At 36.5% G+C, this 21,198-nt stretch overlaps 1 protein-coding gene and 1 pseudogene across 8 annotated transcripts; one reads left to right on the top strand and one right to left on the bottom strand.

Annotated features, from left to right (window-relative positions):
* The first annotated feature begins 2,316 nt into the window (after nt 1–2,316).
* LOC135615641 (desmethyl-deoxy-podophyllotoxin synthase-like) lies at nt 2,317–4,144 on the top strand (annotated as a pseudogene).
* Nucleotides 4,145–4,611: 467 nt separating this feature from the next.
* Nucleotides 4,612–12,383, bottom strand: LOC103989870 (uncharacterized). Of its 8 annotated transcripts, none has more exons than XR_010488093.1 (6): nt 12,151–12,383; nt 11,733–11,824; nt 11,622–11,657; nt 10,816–10,877; nt 5,405–6,098; nt 4,612–5,177 (listed from the first exon to the last, which is right to left on the bottom strand). XR_010488093.1 is itself a non-coding variant. In XM_065114445.1 (6 exons), the coding sequence occupies exons 1-5, from the start codon at nt 12,178–12,180 to the stop codon at nt 5,432–5,434; spliced, it is 348 nt and encodes a 115-aa protein (XP_064970517.1). In that variant the 5' UTR covers nt 12,181–12,383; the 3' UTR covers nt 4,612–5,177; nt 5,405–5,431. The 8 variants fall into 8 exon arrangements, 1 of the variants encoding a protein (XP_064970517.1); XR_010488095.1 differs by having other exon boundaries at nt 10,816–10,872; XR_010488090.1 differs by having other exon boundaries at nt 5,405–6,092; nt 10,816–10,872.
* Nucleotides 12,384–21,198: the final 8,815 nt, after the last annotated feature.

Here is a 21,198-nt window from a genome sequence, read left to right as displayed (position 1 = left end):
CTAAACTCCCACCAACACTGCCATGATCACGAGCTGCCATAGCATGATACGGTCACGTCAACGTCATTAAATGAGACGGTCAAATTCGGCTTGCACAGATTCAGATCTCTCATTAAGACCGTCAAAAAAAATCCGACCAACAGTGCCATGACCAGTTGATTTGATCGAGCTGCCATAGCATGATTATGGTCACGTCAACATCATTAAATAAAACGGTCAATTTCGACATGCACAGATTCAAATCTCTCAAGGTCATAAAAGTCCCACCAAAATTGCCATGACCAGTTGATTTGATTGATCTGCCATAGTATAATACGGTAACGTCATTCATCACCAATTAACCTAGAAATTATGTAAAAAAAAAAAACCAGTCATGTCTATCAAAAAAACAGAAAAAAGAATGGTCTCTTACTCACAAGAATAACATGGCCAACGAGCCAGTGCCAGACTGCCACCCGGTCCATCTAACCTCCGGCGGCTCACCATCTTCTTGGTGTCTTTCCTCCTGATTGCTTCACTGCCTTGTCCATAAAAATTTGCCCCATCGCAAAGTTTGGCAAGGTCCGTGTGCAAGTATAAAGATCATTTTTATTAAAATATTTTAATATTAAAAATTAAAATTAAATAATAATATATCAAATTTATGATGCATAGTTTCTGATGTCATTTAGAAAGTTTTTATTTGATTTACAAAAACATTGTCGGAGGTAAAAGTTATAGTGAAATCGATGTGTAAAGAGAACTAGACTCGTCTTCTCTTCTATTCTTATTCTTTACAATACTATTATAAGTGATTAATTATGAACAAATAAGAGATGAAAGAATATTTGTAATCTCTCATTGACTAGTTCACATAATTAAAAGGAGATGAAAAAATATTTGTAATTCTCAATAATATCAAATATCTCTATCTCCTCCTATATGTATATATATTTTTTTTTATGATATTAGGGGTTTCTATCATTTTAACCAACAGCAAAATATTTAGGATATATAATTAGAAAGTTCCTTCTACGATGCATAATATCTCCCAAGGAATCATATCATTTTGTTTCTTTTAACCGATATCAATAATATATCTTATCTAATTAGATAGGACCACATAATATAATATTCTTGATTTATAAGATATAAAAAAAATTTAAAATCAAAATAAATAAAATAAAAATTATTTTAAAAAAATTTAAATAGATTTTTAAATTTTTAAAAAATAATTTATATGTGAGAATTAATTTTATAAAATAGATCAATAAATCAAATAAACATAATACCATATTAAATCAAACTATTGAGTCATAACAATTGTATATTATATTTCTATAATCAATTAATTAACTAAATGGTTCCACGAAATTCATCCATATATATACAACAACATCATCCGACAAGACAAAGTCAAGAATTTTTAGATCAGATAGGGACCTTATAACCATAGATGCACTATCGTTTGTTATGATACAAAGACAAAAGTAGGAAACACTTTGCAGGTGCGGACATAATCAATAATATGACATGAACTGTTGATTTGTGCGCCAGAGAGAGCGGTAAAGGTAACTATCAATCAACTCCTACATTATCAACCGTTCACTCGTCACTGTCTTACGAATTTAGGGGATACGCCGATGTGTTTTTTGCATCGATTGAGAGTGGCCTTTCATTGCTGCGTGTCCTGGATACATGCAGATTCCCAAATTGTTGCTTCCTTTGGGTTGCACCCAGAATTCGTCAGTGGCTAGAATAAAATAGCTATTCAACGAGTTCAACAATCCAAACTTGGATTTATAATAATTTGGATCAAAGTAGGATTCTTGATTTGACTTCATCTTGTCAATTTCATATACATCCATCTTATGACATGCTCAAAGAAATAATACAACGGGTCACCACTGAACACGGACGCATCTCAAGTGTTAAGAGACTACACCTTGGACTTTTCTTTTGCATGCCGCACAAGCTTTGTCCACTCGGAGTAGGACACGTCCATGGCGGCTTGCTTGCGACCGAAACAATCAAGTAACGAACGGAAAGTTGGCGTAGGCAGAGATTATAGAAAAAATAATACATATAACGATTATTTATCAGATTTTGTAGTTTGTTCTCATTTTAAAGTGGCTGACGAATTTGACCGCCACCATTGTGATCCCATTATTTTGTTTGTTGTACCATCGAGACTTTGACCCAGATGAACTATCGTGATGATACGGTAACGTCTCTCACTGCTCAACCGGGAAGCTGCACGAGAAACTCGTAACTGTCATGTGTATAAGAAGGGTGTACGGGCCTGTGGTGCCTCATCACCAGAAAACTAATTCAACCATGGATCTCACCAGCACCTCCTTCCTCTTCTCCTTTCTCGTCCTCCTCGTTTCGCTGCTGCTACTCAAGAAGAACAGGTCCGGTCGCGGAGCTAGTGCCACACTGCCTCCCGGTCCATCTAAGCTCCCTATCATAGGCAGCTTGCACCATCTCTTGGGTGGCCTGCCGCATCGATCCCTCACTGCCTTATCTAAGAAATTTGGCCCCGTGATACTCCTGAAGCTCGGTGAGGTCCCCACCCTCGTTGTCTCATCTACCGAAGCGGCTGCTGAGATCATGAAAACCCACGACGTCAGCTTCGCCTCTCGGCCCACTAACCTGAATCTCCAGACCGCCACATACGGTGACAGGGGCGTCGGCTTTACCTCGTATGGATTCCACTGGAGGGAGCTGCGCAAGATGAGCATCGTGGAGCTATTGAGTGCCAAGCGAGTCCAATCTTTTCGCTTTATCCGGGAAGAGGAGGTGCTTAATCTTGTGCGGTCGATAGTCCTGTTGTCCAACGCTGGTTCCACCGTGAACCTCAGTAAGAAATTTGGTGCTGTTGGCTAATGACATAGGCTCCCGGTCCGTCATCGGCAGCAAGTGCAAGTACCAGAAAGAGTTCATACGGATAGTGATGCAAACGCTGGAAGCTGCCGGAGGCTTCAGTTTGGCGGACTTATTCCCGTCATGGCCGATAATTAAACTTCTCAGTGGCGCGACTTTCAAGATGCAGATGTTACACCGTGACATGGACGCGATCCTGAATAGCATCATTCAAGAGCGCAGAGAAAGGAAGTCCGCAAAGCAACCGGAGGAGGAGGAGGAGGAGGAGGCCTTGGTCGATGTCATGCTGAGAGTTCAAGCTGAAGGTAGCCTGTCATTCCCCTTAGCAGACGAGGACATGAAAGCCATGATGCTGGTATGCTTTTTTTGAAACCCTAATCTTTCCTTACAGTCGCAGTTTCGAGAATCTAATTTATGGATTCCTTTTGCAATAAAGGATATGCTCGGTGGGGCCAGCGAGACCTCCGCAGGAATAATGGAGTGGGCCATGTCGGAGCTGATGAAGAATCCAAGAGTGATGCGAAGGTTGCAAGAGGAGGTGAGGGAGACTGTCGGAGAAAAGGGAAAGGTGACGGAGAAGGACATCAACGGAATGAACTACTTGAAACTGGTCATCAAGGAGACTCTGAGGCTGCACCCTCCTGTTCCTCTGCTGCTCCCCCGAGAGTGCCGGGAGACGTGCGAGGTTCTTGGTTACCAGATACCAGAGAAGACAAGAGTATTCGTGAACGTTTGGGCCTTGGGAAGGGATCCTCGATACTGGGACAATCCCACTGAGTTTGAGCCAGAGAGATTCGAGAGGAGGAATTCCATGGTCGACTTCAAGGGAACCAACTTTGAGTTCTTACCTTTCGGGGCAGGCAGGAGGATATGCCCAGGGATGTCATTTGGTTTGAAGAGCATAGAGCTTTCCCTGGCTAACCTTCTCTACAACTTTGATTGGGAGCTCCCATCGGGAGATGAAGGGATGCCCCAAGAGTTGGACATGAGTGAGACCTTCTCGATTACGTGCCGGAGGAAGTCGGACCTGTGTCTACGTGCCATCCCTCGTATTCCTTTCTCCATGACCTGACCTTTACTTAAAAATACATGCACCCGTAGTCATTTCTTCATGCATGCACTTTTACCCAGTAGTCAGCAGCATTGTTACAGAAATGTGTTGCACTTCATATAAATAGTGTTGATATGGTATAGGAGGCTCGTTCGTGTGAAGCCCTATTATGGGCAGTTTAATCTAATGAAATAATATTTATGAAATAAAAAGATCTCTGTTTTGATATTTGAAATAGTTAAATATTATTGCCAAGGACGAGTGTTACGATAAAGCATTATATTGTAAAGGTTCATCCAAATCCTGATATGCCTTGTTTTCTTGTCAACAATATCTCTAGCCTGACTAAGAGACATTATGAATAAAGATAGATATTAGTTTCCAACTAAACCAAACTCTTAATAATAGTTAAGGGTTTGAGGTTCCAAGCTTTACAGATTGTTTGATTATTAGTGATTTCGTAAAATTTCTCTTAATCACATGTCTATCATTTATGTTCAAAATGATATATCCATTTTTGAAGGCGTAAAACAATGACATCTCTTTTCCGGTCCACAAAATTATTAAGTATTTATAGATAATTTTGTGGATGGGAATAGAGATGCCTTTACGCATGAAATCATCTAAAGTCGACAAATCTATTCACTTCCAACCAAAGTGGAGCGTAAATTAAGCATAACAACTAGTTCCGGCTTTTTCCCTTGGAGCATGAAATTTTAAATGTAAAACACCATATATGACCTCTCCGCTGCTGGGTGCACATTGCCAGATAGATAAAAACCCATTTGGAAATGATTGATTACAAAAAGAAAACTTAAGGCTATTTAAAAAAGAAATCGCAGTCGTATCTTTTATAATACTATATTAATGCTGGAGGATATAAAAGGAAACTACACTAACTTACTTATTTACTGGATTCTGGAAGAACCTGTGTATCTTATTTCCTATGTTGCATTGGCTTTTGAATCCAGAAGGGCCAAATACTTTGCTATGGCCTCTCCTTCTTTCATTACTTCCGCGTCGTAGTCTGCCAATGGATCACCGGTCAGTTCTTTCGCAAGCTCGTCTTCCACGGCTTCGTCTCTCTCATATTTGTGTTCTCCTCCCAGATCCATTTTATCTTCATTAGCTAAAGCGGCTGATGGCCCTTGATCATCTTTCGGTTGGTTGATTATAGCATGCTGGCTGTCCTCTGAATTTGCTCCGACAAGAAGTTTCAACGCATCCTCCTTGGTACATGACCTTTGCACAGCATCCACAACTGCAGTCAAGAATAGTTAATTCCGAACGCAAGTACCGGACAGTGCAACAGGAGCTAATGGAGATCTATGGTCAAGCATATGGAATATACTGCTTGTGAAAATAAGAATGGTCAGATAACTAGGGCAACATTAGATGCCTGGGAGTCATCACGAGAAGGGCACCCTTATCTGAAATAAATGCATGAAACACTTGATTGTCCGAGGAATAAATGAAGCGATGAAATACCTGATGATCGGTTATACCACAAGGATACTAATTCCTCGATGTCTGCACCTGAGGAATCCTATACTCCCAACTGCCAAGTCGATTCTCGCAGTCAAAAGGTCATTAGTTAGTGAAAATGATAATATAGAAGCACTCTAAAGAAAACTAAGTACCAGAAGGGCACAATTTCTTTCAGGATTTGTCAACAGATCTAATGCTTTTTTAACTTCATTTTCGTTCACCCTAAGAGCCTGTGCAGCAAGATATCTATCAAAACTGCAAAATAGATTGACTAGTAGTGTACATGTATTGATCCTAGACACCAGAGAGCAATCTGATAAGTGCCTGACACAATCTAATGTTTCACAATCCACAGAAGCAAAGCCATTACATCTGTCGCATTATGCTATATGCCATGATTTATTAGTACCATATCTCCTCTGTTCTCTACAAATTTATACAATCAGCAACAATCATTAATTAAAAAATAAGATAAAAACATTCTATGGCAAAGTATAGAGCCATACAAAATCTCCACTTGTCGCTGAATGTTCTCCTGTTTCCTGAGTATTTTCCTAGCTTCCTCTTCAACCAGGAAATGAACTGCTGGCTGAACGTCTTGACCGGTCATTCTTAGGGCCCTTTTCGCTGCATTTTCTTTGTAACCCATTCCCATAAGCAGTGACAAAGCTTCATCGGGTACTGGAAGCTAAAGCTATTGGCACATTGAATTAGCATATAAGATGTTCCTTGAATAACTTATAAAGGAAAATTCCATAGCTATTAACGAAATATGGTAAAGTGGATTTCTTGTCAATCATTGAATAAATTATAAATGCACACATTCATATATACATGTGCGTATTTACAATTGCATATGCACAAGAATGTCATACAAAATTTCTCCTTCATCTTCATCTTCGAAGTTGTCTTTTAGATATTATTCTATGCATAATTATGTATGATACGCAAAGAGAAACTACCAAGGTCGAGTTGACAAAAAATGGATTTCTAACTATCATATTTAATAACAATACAAGTGTTCAACCAGAAAACATACTTAGAGTAATTTTATCATGAATGATAGGTCTTATCTTGATAATAAGGTAAAGATGCTCGCTGATAAAAGATATTGCTCCAATAGTTCTACAACATCTGCTATATGTCATATCCTATTTATTAAAATTTTAAATCTACTTATGTAGGTTGTCTCTTGATAATATGCTAAAGATGCTCATTTCTAAAGAGGTCCAGCACTGCATCGAGGATCCTCATCCTTGACCTCTCTTCTCCACTCTTGAAGATTGGTGTGGTGGACGGTTATTCTCACAATCCAAACCTAGTTGGGCTATTCTCATAATCCAGGTTTGACAAATTACTTCTAAACTGATAAAAGCTTTTGTGAGTTGGGCAGCAGCTTTTTTTTTCTCTTTTTTGTCTTCATAGAAAAGATCTCAAATGCACTCTCAATAAGAAAAGGACATTGCTGGTGATTGCCTTATAGAGTTAGAATTGATGGTAGTTTCTTGATGTAGATGGAGGTTGAATGCTTAATAATGTTGAGTAAAGGAAAGGACTAACCCCCTAATCTTCAACTCCTCTTTAACTGTTTAACATTTGAACTCATCCTCTCTATCCACTTTGACGGTCAATTTCCCTCCAAATAGGAGATGCAATTTCACAAATGAAAACAAAAAAATATTTTCATCTACTTCATTGTCATGCATCATTTAGTTGCATTATTTGAGTGCTCAACCTAGTGCTCCAGGAGTGATTGCATCTGAGGCCAACAAATCATGATATCCTTATGGCCTTCAATCATTAATGAAGGATAACATATTCTCTCTTCAGTTTTTAATGTCAGCAAAAGCATTTCGAAGGCTTGATGAGAAATAGTATACCATATAGACTAATTACATATTATCCTCTATAATTAGTTATTTTTAGTATCTCGGTTTCTATACTTTCAAAAGTTACATTGGGATCCCTATATTTACGAAAGTAAAATATTGATACCCCTATACAGGATTAAAAAGATACTTTCACAAAATTAAAAATAAAAAAAGAGAGATTTTATTGAAGCAATGGGGTTAAATGTTTTATTTTCATTAGTATAAAGATCTTAATGTAACTTTAAAAAGTATAGGGATTGGAATGCTAAAAATAACTAATTAGTAATATGTAATTAGCCTTATATCATATCAAGGGAGGAAATTTCTTTATTCTATCCAGATGGAAGGCACTAATAATTTATTCGCCTCTTAATTTCTACGAATATTTTTGTTGAAGGGATGGGATGGGAGGCCCATTAGGGGGGCTCTGAATCATGTGTTACATAATCATTATATACATTGTTATATATTGATAAGGATCAAAGGTTGTATATAATTAAGCATAAAAGAAAAAATTGGAAGGCATCTGTGTAATCATCAGTAGGAGTTGGAGGCAATTTACCACTGGCTTATGTTCTAATAAGATGAATCAATTCAGTTATAATTTTTTTGACACTACATTACAATATTTTCCTAGCATACTGAAAATATCATAACATAGCATAAAAACATAATATTTTTACAAAATTATCCAGAAACATTATGTTATAATTTCTTTTAGTGTTACTGGAAACATTATAACTAGATCAGTTTATTTTATAGATTGATCCATAGAAAAATAAAGAGAAAGAGAAGAAAAAAAAGATAATGACGAGTTATCAAATCAGAATTAGACCAAGCATCATGTAAAAATGAAGGATTCTTCGGAAATTACAGTAATCGGAGGCACTTCCTTTAAAAAACATATAAATAGATGGACTTTTTGTGAGAAATCGCTCCACAACACATGAAACCGAAGTGTAGCACGTCAATCTGATTAAAATTTCCACTCTCAAATGTGTGGTAGGTTGTGAGCCTAAATTTTGTTTCTAGAAAAGTAAAGCAGTCACACTAATACAGTTGAAACAATATAACAACATCTATAGTGTAGTGCTTCGGCCAAGAACAATGACATTGCAAATGGAAGTTTCAAAATTTAAATTGGATCTACATAATCAAATATTGCATCACAATGGAGTAATCGATCCTTTGTATCGTGTTTCTCTCAACAAATTAAAAAAATATCAAGTGGTTTCACTGAGATATGACCAAATGTTCTCAGTTTGGCCGATTTATTCCCGGCATGGCCAATAATTAATGTTCTCGGTGGCATGTCTTCCAAACTGCAGAGATTACACTGGGAAATAGATGCAATCCTGAATAGCATCATTCAAGAGCACAAAGAGAGGAAGTCTGTAGAGCAACTAGAGGAGGACTTGGTTGATGTCATGCTGAGAGTTCAAGCCGAAGGTGGCCTATCATTTCCCCTCGCAGACGAGTACGTGAAAGCTATTATCCTGGTATGCTTTCTTTAAAGCCCTAATCATACAGGACAGTGGCAATTTCATGGATGCCCTATCGATTATCTAACTTCTGGTTTCGTTTTGCAATGAACACTTTAAAGGATCTACTTGGCGGGGGCAGCGAGACATCTGCAACAATACTGGAGTGGGCCATGTCAGAGATGATGAGGAATCCAAGAGTGATGAGGAGGGTGCAAGAGGAGGTGAGGGAGACTGTTGGAGAAAAGGGAAAGGTGACAAAGGAAGACATCGACGGAATGAACTACCTGAGACTAGTAATCAAGGAGACTCTGAGGCTGCACCCTCCGGTTCCTTTGCTGCTCCCCCGAGAGTGCCGAGAGGCGAGCGAGGTTCTTGGTTACCAGATACCAGAGAAGACGAGAGTGTTCGTGAACATTTGGGCCTTAGGAAGGGATCCTCAATACTGGGACAACGCCATTGAGTTCGAGCCAGAGAGATTCGAAGGGAGGAACTCGATGGTCGACTTCAAGGGAACCAACTTCGAGTTCCTACCTTTCGGGAAAGGAATGATGATGTGCCCAAGGATGTCATTTGGGCTAGCAAGCTTAGAGACTTCCCTTGCCTCTCTTATCTACCACTTCGATTGGGAGCTCCCAACAGGAGATGAACAGAAGCCTATCAAGTTGGACATGAGCGAGACCTTATTGACATGCCGGAGAAGGTCAGAGCTTTGTCTGCGTACTATCCCTCGGATTCCTTTGTAACCCCACCACATCCTCATCGTAGCACCATCTTTACATGATTGTGCTAATAAAATCCATGGCTTTGGTTTCTTAAAAGAACTAAATAATATATCCACGAATAAATGTTCAAATAAAGCTTAGCTGGCGTCCTAACTCAAATCCCATCTTCATCATTTACTATTTGCAATAATAATAATAATAATAATAATAATAATAATAATAATAATAATAATAATAACAACAATAACAATAAAGCAACATGATAAATTTTAATAAAACCCCAAATTTGACATGGCATTATGTCATAAGACCTAATTAAAAGATATCCTAAATCCAGATAGACCCGAGTATATAAAAAAAAACTCAACTCTTTATATTTCCTACTTGATATTAAGAACGATAAGTAGACATGGATATCTAATTTTATACCAAGACAATTGATTCATTATCATCGTCAGCGATAATCTAAAAGCATTATTTTGAGTATGAATCAAAGAAAATATGATAAATATCCAATCCATTTTTGCTTCAAATCATGGAATTGGATAAGATATGATACACAAGATATTATAAGAATTATTGTTAAAATATAAAACATAAAATATGTAAATCTATGGTCATTATATATGTAAACTAAAATAAGAACTTCATGGTCAGCTTACTTGCATAAACTCCATCATAAACAATTCATTATATACCAACAATAAGTCGCAATTGAATCAAAATAAGATTACATACAGAATGATGGCAAATGAAATAAAAATACTAACTACTCCAAACAATATTATTGTCAGAAATTATGTATAACTTAGACACAACATGAGGGGGGTGGGGGGCTAGGAAGGGGAGGAAGGGAAGAGGGAAAGGCACGATGGCCATTGGAAAATGGAAAAAGAGATACTGTTGGAAAGGGGCTAGCCCCCCTCCTCCGCCTAGTGACATCAATAATTAGGACTAAGCAAAATATTGTCAGATGTCAAGAGAACGGAAGCATAATATCACCTAGCATGGAGACTGTGATGGCTTTCATAGAGCTCATGCTAGACTGGATTGGTTAAAACATGCTATACCAAATGCAAATGAAAATACTTTGATTCTCGTTCTTTTCCCATTTCTTGATTTCATATGCTAATAAAAATTCTCCATGAATTGAAATCATTCAGAACTAAGAGAATATTGTTTCCAAAAGAACATTGTTCTAAGAGTGTTTATATTTGGTTTTACTAATGTCCAAAGGCATCTACATATATATTAACCAACTAAATAAAAAGACCAGTAGAGTTATTGATTTGTATTATTCAGTTTTGTGGAGTTTCAAATCTTCCAGGACTGACCTTGTCTAGCAGATCTTCAGATGTTAGATGAAGGCACATAGGTGTCACCATACCAACCTGCACTATATATCAAATCAGAGAACTTATAAAAGAGATTTCTAAAGAGATCACCAAGCCTTAACCAACATAAAGAAAGAAAGAAATGCTCTAGTAAATGCAAGTAAATTTTAGTATCAAACAGTAATTTTATATGGAAAGAGATCTCGGAAGCTAAACAAACTGATGAAGATGACAGTATAACAATATTGACGAAATCCTTAAGTGTAGCATATACCATATGATGCATAATTAGCAAAGGGTGTCTGACAATAAATGAAAACATGCAATATAATTAATCAAGCATCACATTCTAGGTAAAGATACAACAAGCTTTAATTCAATATTATATAATATATTAATATCTTAAAATAAACAGACCAAAGAGCTAAAGTGTGAGTTCCAAGTTTTAATATATGTAATCTTTGCTTAAGATTAGGTCAAACCATCACATGCAACAAGAACAAAATTGGACTTCTGCTTTGTTTAGTAAAAAGTAACCAGTCTAAAACTATTTAACAGCTGAAATTTGTTACTATGCAAGGATATCAATGGTAATGATTCTTTATATTCGATGTCATCATCATCATCAGGTTAAGATGTTTAGCAAATCATAAATACCAAGTATTTACCACATTTTATTGTCCACTTCAAAAATCAAGTGAGTGAATTAAATTAGATAAGCCTATCAAACAAATTGGTGAAAACTTTTCAATCATCTACATAACGTTATAGGCAAATCAATAATCTAAAATGTGAAAGAAAAGTACCTCTTGGTCCAACACATTTATCTGAGGAATGCCCATCTGGAGAACCATAACAAAGTTGTTACCATCAATATTACAAATAGGAAAGATAATTTTGACAAAAGATACTAATACATGATGCATGATCACATCAGTCGCGTTGCTGGCTCTTCCACTTGTAAGTTATTTAAGATTCCAGCAATCTTGATGATGCCCTCTCTTTAGCCCTAAATTTTGGTACCAACTCACATTTACTTGATAATATTATAAGTTTCAATCTCAAAAGAGAAAAGAATGTTGATTTGTAATATCACTTTCTTACAAAATATTATAAAGCAAAATTTTAGTCACAGAATACGGGTCGTTTTGAGTAAAAACCGATCTTCCTCATTGCCATCAGACGCATAGTCTTGATGTTTCCAACAAATTCTATCAATGGAAGGGTCGATTCAACCTCAACCAATCGACTAAGAACAAGAGAAATGCCATCCAGAGCACACAACTTGTTGAAAAGGATCAAACAACAATGCAAATGCTAAGTGAAATAGCTTACTTCGTCAGTAGCTACGTGATGGATGTGCATCGATCGCAAGGGCGGAAGAAGTGGTGGTAAGGTAGTCGATGAAGAACTCAACCTAAACCGGGGAAGCCCCTCGGCCAGCAGCGGTAGCAACAGCGAGGCTCGGTCGCTCTTCCATAAGACGAAGAGACTGAGGTCTCGCCGACGGTGACATCGGGTTTCGCTTCTCCAAAAGATGGAATCGGCCGTATGTAACGGGATCCGCCTCTGGCAGCAGAGCGCGAGTCAAAGCATTTAGGTTATTCTTTGTCTTTTTAATCTTGATCGTGGGATCGAACAATCCGAAGGTCCCAAAAAACACATACTATCCTACGGTCCAGATCGTGCATCCCTCTTAAAATTAATGTATAGAATCCTTTAAATTCAAAAATTACATAATAAGTATCAGTGACAATATATGATCTTTCTGTGTTAATAGTTTAGTAACAATAAAGATAATATTTGCCGAATAAATTAACATTTGTTATAATCATAAAATTATCGTCAAAAAATAAAAAAAATATTTATGACAGTAACAATATCGTGACGAATTTATAAATTAGAAACACTTAGTGATGACATCTTAATGACAAATTAGTTTTATCATTGAAAATTTTTCAATGACAAGTTTATCAATAAATACTCTTTAGTGAAATGTTTGTAGCATAAATTTTATAGTTAATAGTATATGTTTTTAATGGTAACTCGATATATCCATTTTAATATTTTTATCTTAGTGGTATAATAAATTTTTTTACATACATTATTTATTAACTGATCAGATTCATATAATATTATTATTCTAACAATAATATTAAATTTTTTTAATCTAAGAGATATATGATGATCATACAAAATTCTTGATGCTCCTATCCATTTTAACTATCCAATCTTTATGAATTATATATTTATCTGACTCTCTGTCTTGTTGAATAATGGATTCGAGATATATAAAAATTATAATTAATAGATTTTGATGTCCACCCAAATTAACTATATCTTTAGATCTACTCTAGTGTTACTATAATTACATTATATACATTGAATGTTAGTCCTACCCAAATTTAAAATTTTTAATTTTTAAGCTTATAAGTAATTTGACTTAAACTCTCACCAACTGAAATAATATCATTAACAAATAGAATAGACTAACAAATAGAATAGCTAATGTTGTAATGTGAATCCTGTCTGTAATTTTAACACTAGTGACTATACTAAAATGTAGATCGATATTGATATAATTTATAAATAAATATTATTATTCTAAAACTCACCATAATAAATGTATAGAAACTTTATCATAAGACTTCTCTAAATCGATAAAAATCATATACAAATCTTTTTTCTTTTTTTTTGTTTATTTGTTTATTAATTATTTTCATAAATAAATAGCTCCAATTGTTGTTCATCAAGGTACAAAATCAAATTAATCTTTAGGGATATTTGTTGCACATCTTAGTTGACCTTTAATCACTCTTTCCAAAGCTTAATTCATCTATATTTAGAAGATTCTTGGATATCACCTTAATATAAAGATTCAACTTAACTATCAATATAGTCTTCCTGGATATCACAGTATATCCTAACCATCAATATAAAGATTCAGCTTAACTATCATGCCATAGGGTTAATCAGTATATCACCCTTATCTTAGAAACTGACACTTGAAACTTTTCCTACTCGCATAAGAAACTAAACCACTTTATGGTGTAGCTCCCTTCTTGCTTACCTTTGATATGTCCATAATAGGACGATCTAAAAGTAAAAAGCATGTTATTCTACAACTGACATCAAAATAAAGATTCAACTTGACTATCATGTCACAGGGTTAATCCTAACGGTCACTGAATCTTAATCAGTATATGCTAACCATCTTGTAGAATCTAAAACATTACAATCTGATGAAGAAGTAAAAAGATAAAAAACACGAAAGTTTGGCCTCTCACCAATCGATTGCCTTTCACTCCAACTTCTGTGAATTTATTTATATGAAGAAAAGCCCTAGTAAACACACAGTAGAAACCATAAAGCAGAAGAAATTAAAAGGAATATTTTAGATCGTAAAGATAACAACAAAGCAAAAAAAACAAGGGTGATGGTTTTGAAGTTTCACGGATAATGCAAAGTTCTGAGAGAGGAGGAGAGAGGATTTACTGTGAAGCGACTTCGTCAACGGCATGCGAGTATGGTAGCAGTGGCGCGCATTGGAATTCCACTGACGGCCGTGATACGAGGACAAGATGTATGCGAGTAATGCGGTAATGACATGCATTGAAATTCTAAGAAAGGTGTGAGTTAGGACGTAGAAATTAGGCGTTGTGATTTATTAGAGATTCATGAGATATGAGCTTCTTAATTATTGGATTTTGAAATCTAATAAAAATCAATGAAAGATTATTGGATAGAGATTCACAGATTTAAAAGGCTTGGATAGTTGGATGAAGATCCAATACTCAATAAGATAGGATCTATTAGAGTTAAATTAACATGAAATATAGAGATTTTTTTTTAGTTGCCACCTCCTATAAATAGGAGAGTATCAAAGCTAGAGATTTTTTTTAGTTGCCACCTCCTATTCTTCTCTCTCTCTTTCTCCTCTTCAAATAGTAGATGTCGAGTTTTGGGTAACGATTTAAAGAGCGTCGTCACAACCATGCTGTGTGGATCATCGCTAGAGAGGAGGATTGATCTCCTTTATCATCTCCTACAAATTAATAGGGATTTAGGGATATACTATCTCCCTAGGTAACATAACTATTTCACGCGTGATTTTAAGTTTTACGAATTTTTATATAACAATTTTTGCACAATGATGAATACCTTTTTAGGAATTTGAGGTTTTTGTTTTCTGTTCTTCCACTGTGCAAACGATGTCATTTCTAAATTTCTCTATAGATTTTATATGACATAAAAAACAAGAAGATTTGGTTATCACAAGTGAAATATATCGAGAATGTATTAAAAAAAGGTTCAGTATGAGTAATAGAAAATCAATTGGTTCTCCACTTTCATGTCACTTCAAGTTGTGCTCAAAGTATAGTCCATCAAATGATTAGGAGAAGAAGAAAATATAAAAGGTTTTGTATATTTTAGTATTTAAAAATTTAATATACACGATAGTATATACGAGGCTGGATATCATATATGTAGTGGGTGTTACTAGTAAATTTTTTACAAATCTAAGCAAAGAATATTAGACAGCAATGAAGTGGATATTTAGATATCTCATAGAGAGTTCTAAAGTTTATTTAAGCTTTGGAGGTAGACCACGTGTGTTTATAGGTTACACAGATACGGTAAAATATATTGATACGAGGAAGTCCACATCATGTTTTATATTTATTTTTGCAAGGGAAGTTGTGTCATGGCAATTCAGATTGAAAAGATGTATTGTTCTCTCTACCACAATGGCAGAATATATTGCTGCTATAGAGGTTTCCAAAGAAATATTATGAATAAAAGAATTATTACAATAATTGGGGCTGAAACAAAAAAATTGTGTGGTGCATTGTGACAATCAAAGCACCATCCATTTGTGTAAGAACCAAATTTTTCACACAGATGACAATAGAGTAGACATGTTAACAAAGACCTAATCGATATGGCTTCATATTGAGGAGTCATGGGATAATCTTCGGGAGAGGTTGTTGGGCAGACAACTCGTTAATTCAACTTATAGTAGGTTTTAATAACCCATAACCCACTTCCCTTATTAACCTAAATATAGATCTAATAAGGGGGTGTGTTAGCCGTAAAAAAGGTGCGGAAAATTACAGCTACAAGGGCAGAAAACTACAGCAACGTGATTAAAAAAAAGAGAAAATGACAAAAATAAGAGAAAAAAAAGAAAAAAAGACAAGGATAATTATTCAGACAGTGTTCTTATTCTCAGGTTAAATCAGATCTACAAATTCTTTTTGTGATTACTTAAAGATATTCTGGATATTGTGTACAGTGATATAATCCTTATATCTCAGATATTTTCTTATGATTGTTACTTAGATTTAAAAAAAAAATTAATATTTATATATTTATTATTTTTATAGTAGATTTTTTCCTATTTACTCTATGTTATCAGTGGCGTATAGTGGAATCTCACTTATGGCCATGACAATGAGGACAAGACGCATGCGAGCATGGCGATAATGTCATGGAATCCCAACGACAGCCACATTGATCAGGACAGGACATTAGAGTTCCAAAGAGGAGGATGAAAAGAAGACAAAAGCACGAGTTAAATAGTAAATGCATTAGATGTTCTCAACTATCTTTCTCTACGGTTGTTTTATATTACTGTCGTTTCTGTAATCAGTTCATTAACTAAATGGTTCTACGGAACCGATCCATATATACGACATCATCATCCGACAAAGTCAAGAGTTCTTGGGTCAGCTCTGACCTCAAACATTATGGGATCACGATATAACCCTTAAAACGTTGATAGATGCACTATCGTTTGTTCACATACAGAACAAGTAGAAAAAAAATTTTGCATGTGTGGACATAATCGTTAAGATGGCATGAACTGTTGATTTGTGCGCCAGAGAGCGAGAAAGGTAACTATCAATCAACTCTTATATTGTCAACCGTTCATTCGTCACTGTTTTACGAATTTATGGGATACACCGCTGTGTTTTTGGCATCGATTGAGAGTCGCTTTTCGTTGCTGCGTGCCTCATTATTCCTGTTTTTGGGTTGCACCCAAAATTCGTCAGCGCCCATTGTAAGATAACTATTCAACGAGTTCAACAGTTTAAACTTGGATCTAAGAATTTGACTTCGACATGTAAACTTCGTGTGCATCCGTCATACTACATGCTTAAAGACATCGTGATATGAACACGGGATGCGTCTCTGAGTGTCTGCACCTTCGACTTTTCTTTTACGTGCCACACAAATTTTGTCCCAAGACATCGTGATATGATACTAAACTAATGGCCACTGTGATCCGTGTTTTAGGACTTGCAGATTTAGAATATTGAAGATTATGAATGTAAATTTCAAACCAAACCATATCACTCTCATATTTCAAAGTCGAATTTTCCTTGATCAACTCTGACCTAAAACCATAAAATCCCTTGTGATTCAACTCTTGCTAATGGATTATGACGACTAATGGACATAATCAAGTAGATCCTGTCGATTTTATGGCTTTATGGAGAGGGAGCTATAAATCTTAATCATCGACCGTCACCCTGTCAGCTTAACAGTCGAAATTTAAAAGGCGTCGACTCATCAACCATAGGAACGCGTTAGCTTATGTTTGTGCTGCTGCAAGTTGCAAACCGTGAGCTAATCAGATTCGTTTTAGGTTAGCATCACATCACATCGAAACATAGACAGGGATGTATGACTGAGTCAAGTGTAGATAAAGCCAATGCATCTGACGTCTGTGTACTGGAATGACTCTTCCTAAAATGACTGATATAGAGGAAAACTCTGATAGAATAATTCTTATATATTGATTTCAACGTTGAATTAATCATGCAGTTATGCTTCTTGGTAATTTGGGAGCGTATTGCACCCTGGTCAAATACTAACATATGACTACATCTACTCTCCTAGAAAGCTATTTTGACATCTAGCTCTATCGAGAAACTCACTCCGACATTTCAGATCGGAAGACAGCCACAAAAACTCGTAGCTACATGATAAGAAGAGAGGGCAAACCACAGTCAAATTCATAACCGTTCGCAATTTTAAGAAAAGTAAGAAAACATATGGCTCTTTGATACAGAGACAAGTAAGAAAAACATATGGATATGAACGATTGCTTTGCGCAGAGGGAGCCGTAAACTTGACCAACGTCTATTACATTGTCAACCATTGTCTCGTCACTGTCTTGCAAATTTTTGGTATACGTTACATTGTCAACGTGGTCACCGTCTTACAAAACTTGTGGATACACCAATCTGTGCTTGCATTAATTGAGGGTTGAGAATCGTCCATTCATTGTTGCGCGTGAGAGATACACGCAGATGGTCCACTGGTTTGCACCCAGAACTCGTGGGTGCCCTTTCTAAAAACACTATTCAACGAGGGCAACAATCCAAACCTGGGATTCTTGATTTGACTTCCACCTGGCAATTCCTCTTACCGCATGCTCAAAGAAATAATACAACTGATGGCCTCTGAAGACGGCCGGCCGTGTCTTTGAGTGTTTCCATGTATGTATATACATATAAACCTGTTCCAATACATTGTGATTTGATATGATACTAAACTAATGGCCACTGTCGTGTAACTTGTAATGCAGTTCTAAATCAACGCAATTTGATTAGGAAGACTGTCATGGAAGTCGCCACGTGACATGGAAGCTATATACAAAACTAAGCACTGTCATGTATATGACGAAGGAAGCTAATTCTACCTCCAATAGTTGACGTACGCATGCAAATAAATTGAAATATACTTTTCCTAGCACTAAACCTATGCAAATATGAACTTCAAATAGATGGCATCTGCATAAATAATATCTCGAGTGCTTCTCAGTTGCACGCATACTTCATTATGATTAGGACTTGCAGGTTTATAATATTGACGTTTACGGATGACAATTTCAAACCAAATCAATGGTTTATCACTATCATCTGTCAAAGTCGGATTTTCCTCGATCAACTCTGACTAAAAACTATCTATTGTTGTGATCCAACTCTTTTTGATAGATTATGACCACCAAGGTAAACTTTGTCCAAGAGTGGACATAATCGAGCAGATGCCGTCAACTTTGTGGCTTTGTGGAGAGGGAGCTGCAATTCTTAACCATCAGTATCACCCAGTCAGTTTGACAGTGGATGCTGTTGAAATTTCAAAGGCGTCGACTCATCAACTCCGTAAACGTCAGCTTATGTTTGCGCTGCTGCCAGTTGCAAATCGCGAGCTAATCAAATTTTAGGTTAGTATCATATCACATCAAAACATAAATTGCGTTGTAAGAGTGAATCAATTGTAGATAACGTACATGCATCTGACTTTTATGTACATAGACGCGACATCAAAGTTGTAGTATGACTTTTCTAAAATGTCTGATATGCCAGTAAAACTCTGATATGAATAAGTCTTATAATATCGATTTCAACTTTAGATTAATCATACACCTACATTTCTTGGTAATTAGGGAGGATATTGCACCCTGGTCAAATACTAGCATATGACCGCATCTACTCTCCTAGAAAACTATTTTGACATCTAGCTCTATTGACAAACCCATATTGACATTTCAGATCGGAAGACATAGTCACATCCATGTCAATATATCAACTTTGAAAATATCGATACCCCTCCATCGGCCAAAATGTGCACTCTACATAGGGAACATGTCAAGAAACTCTATGATACCTTAGCAAGTCTGTGTTCATACTTGCTGGTCTAAGCTCTTGTATTTTAATCTCTAGGAAGCCGGCAAATCGTCTGTTCGTGTTTGCTGGTCTACGTTCTTGTATTTTAATCTCTAGTCCACTGGCAAATCATGTCAGCGTTGTAGATGACAAAAGATAAGGTGAACCATCATCCTCTAGCGATAGACTCATTCCATCGCAATGACTTCACGAAATCAAAATGACATGATACGTGCCAAAATAGAGAATATTCTTTCCCACCGTATATGATATAGATGATCTTCTTCAACGGTGCAATGTTATTCTTGGCATACCACGAAAACTCATAGTTACAAAGATAGGGCAAACCGTAGTAATCTAGAAACTCTGTTTTTATCTTTTTTTCCGCTCTCCATTCATGAGGCTCGTGAAGCTTTAGTCACCTTTGTGAAGCAACTTCTGATATAAGCAGCATACGAGGGTCACCAGGAAACTCCATTTATATTTCTTTACATTTTTTAGACCGACCCTGATGCATCGTTAGAAAGTTCCTGAGAGCATGAGAGATTACACCTTCGACTTTTCCTTGAAGTGCCGCATGAAAAGTTTGTCCCAGATGAACCATCGTCAAAACATTGTGATATGATACTAAAGATTTGCATATGCTTCAAAGTTAACGTAACAAGTGATAGCTTTATTCCAAATTAACTTTGAAGATAAGATCACGTCAGTCGCCTACCCTGGATCCCTTTTTTGGCTGCATCCTTCAATGTTCAAACTGCAGGTACAGGATTCTGCTTCCTTTACCCTTCCTATACTACGATGACCGCGGGCTGCTCTTCTTGCAAGGCACATAACCATTTGATGGCGGAAGCGTTTGCTGTCCTGGAAGCGCTCAAACATGCGGAGGATCTACATTGGATCGATCAACTTGTGGATTTAATCTAATTTAACAATCCCTCATCTCCGTCATCAATGGCTCCGAGGAAATCCCATCGTACCTTAGACCCATCATCTCTGATATCAAGCTTTGACGGCCACTCTTCAGTCTTTTGTCCTAAGTTTCGTACCAAGAACCTCTAATTGCAAAGCTCACCGGTTAACTTTCTTTTTTGGTAAACAGGATAACTTAGGCATGTCATCCAACCCACTTGCTGTGTTTTTCTGATTTAAATGAAAGTTATTTGTACCTTTAAACGCTAAAAAAAACACATCGACGCCATATACAAAAACTAAGCACAGTCACGTATATAAGTTACACATGCAATGAAACAATTGCGTTACGAAACTTGCTAAAAAAGATGATTTGTGAAACTAACACGCTCGGAGTAGGAACACGTCCATGGCGGATTGCTTGTGGCGAAACAATCGACTACAAACTGAAAGTTGGCGTAGGTAGAGATTCTAGAAAAAATAATATATATAACAATTATTTATCGTATTTTATAGTTTGTTCTCATTGTAAAGTAGCTGCAGAATCTGACCGCCACCATTGCGATCCCATTTTTTTTTTGGTTGTACCATCGACTTTGTTCCAGATGAACCAGTCACAAAACATGGTGAGTCGATTTCCACCCCGGTTTAATGCCATATGTCAACTATTCTAATTCAACTCTGTGATGATACGATAACGTCTGTCATTACGCAATCGGGAAACTGCACGCGAAACTCATAACTGTCATGTCTATAAGAAGGGTGGACGGGCCTGTGGTGTCTCATTACCAGA

Source organism: Musa acuminata, chromosome BXJ2-6 (assembly GCF_036884655.1).
Source record: "Musa acuminata AAA Group cultivar baxijiao chromosome BXJ2-6, Cavendish_Baxijiao_AAA, whole genome shotgun sequence".
NCBI lineage: Eukaryota > Viridiplantae > Streptophyta > Magnoliopsida > Zingiberales > Musaceae > Musa > Musa acuminata.
The sequence above is the reverse complement of the archived record's forward strand: the minus strand, read 5'-3'. Positions and strand labels throughout refer to the sequence as shown.

Excerpts from the sequence above, each read along its gene's own strand:
- LOC103989870 (XM_065114445.1), bottom strand. The coding sequence starts at position 12,180 with ATGCACATCCATCACGTAGCTACTGACGAA. Across the intron at positions 11,658-12,150 it reads ATCACGTAGCTACTGACGAA|ATGGGCATTCCTCAGATAAA; the intron begins GTAAGCTATTTC and ends ATGGTTCTCCAG. Across the intron at positions 6,093-10,815 it reads CTGAAGATCTGCTAGACAAG|CTTCCAGTACCCGATGAAGC; the intron begins GTCAGTCCTGGA and ends CAATAGCTTTAG.